This window comes from Helobdella robusta (assembly GCF_000326865.2).
Source record: "Helobdella robusta unplaced genomic scaffold HELROscaffold_2774, whole genome shotgun sequence".
Lineage (NCBI taxonomy): Eukaryota > Metazoa > Annelida > Clitellata > Rhynchobdellida > Glossiphoniidae > Helobdella > Helobdella robusta.
In genome coordinates, this window is record NW_008704425.1 from 1 (window position 1) to 1,362 (window position 1,362).

At 34.3% G+C, this 1,362-nt stretch overlaps 1 protein-coding gene across 1 annotated transcript; it reads right to left on the reverse strand.

Annotated features, from left to right (window-relative positions):
- Nucleotides 1-42: 42 nt before the first annotated feature.
- HELRODRAFT_184726 (hypothetical protein) lies at nucleotides 43-684 on the reverse strand (the record flags this gene model as incomplete). The annotated part of the gene is made up of 3 exons (XM_009020416.1): nucleotides 43-240; nucleotides 367-473; nucleotides 680-684. Coding segments are annotated over 3 exons (310 nt in total), but the record flags the coding sequence as incomplete, so codon positions are not given.
- Nucleotides 685-1,362: the final 678 nt, after the last annotated feature.

Genomic DNA, 1,362 nt, shown 5'->3' on the forward strand with positions numbered 1-1,362 from the left:
GTTTGTCTATCTTCTTGTCATCTCTGTATCTTTTGAGAAGACGTCTGAGAACTCTCATTCTTCTGATCCAGATGACTTTCTCTGGCATACGAGCGTTGGCTGTACCCTTCCTCTTACCAGTTCCAGTGTGTCTGCCCTTCCTACGAGCAATCATGTTCTTGCGAACTCTGGCTCTTGAGTGCACAGCAACAGGCTTTCTGATGATCAAACCATTCTTGATCAGTTTACGAATGTTCTGGCCTGTTAATTTTCAATTATCCAAACTTTTGTTCTCAAGATGTGAGTTTAAAAAATATAGATTATTGTTTTTTCAACTCTAATAGTCATAGTCTAAAGGAAAAAAAAACAAAAACAAACGAGACTAACGCGAGTTGGCATTGGAAATTTCATTCGTTTCATTGGGGTCCAACCAGATTTTGTTTCTGCCGCATTTTAACACAGCGGCTGCCAGTCTCTTTTGCGACCGCAACGTTCTGCAACAAGAACACAATTAAAATTATTACCATTTGAGTTTTCACGAAAACGTGGTTCGAAATGCGACCGCCATTTTTCAGGAATAAGAACGAACTTTACGATAAAAAATCGCCAAAACAATAACACAAATAATGTTTAAACGACACTAATACATCAATAAAAAATATTTAAAAAATTATAATCACACAAACGAACCAACTCTCACCCCATTGTGATATAATCGGAAAAAAGAACCAACGGAAGTTAATGGTCTCCTATATTGGATAGAAAAATGTTTAATTACATAGCGCTTCATATTCTTTTTAACATGCCATAATTTAAAAAGGCATGAAGTCAAGGCTGAAGGCCTTCTCAAGTGTAAATGTAAATATTTCAAACATTTTTCAAACCAAATTAACAATTAAACATTTAAATTAGGTTTTTAAAGGCGAGAAGCGCAACAAAACGATAAAATCTTCACTTTAAACTATATTTAAACGATAAAAATGAAAAGAAGAAAATTATTTCTCTCAAAAGAGCTCACTTTGTATGAAAAAATGCACGAAAAGAAATTTAAGAGAACGTGTTAGATTATTAAAAATAGCTGACAATGGCTGCCTCTCCAAAAAGGCGTTAAAGCAATTCATTAGAGAAAAATGAAAAATAAGAAATAAATTGCAAATAAGAAGAGTGAGAGAGAGAGAGAAAAAAAAAGAGGGAAAGAGAGAGAGAGAGAGAATAAACTGCTGCAAATAAGAAGAGGGAGAGAGAGAGAGAGAGAGACATAGAAAAGGGTTGAATGACAATGAAAAATAATGATAAACCGGCTAAAAAACACCGAAGCTCCCACACAAAAAGACGATTAATGACCCAAAAACGGGACTAATAAATACGAATTAACATTGAAAA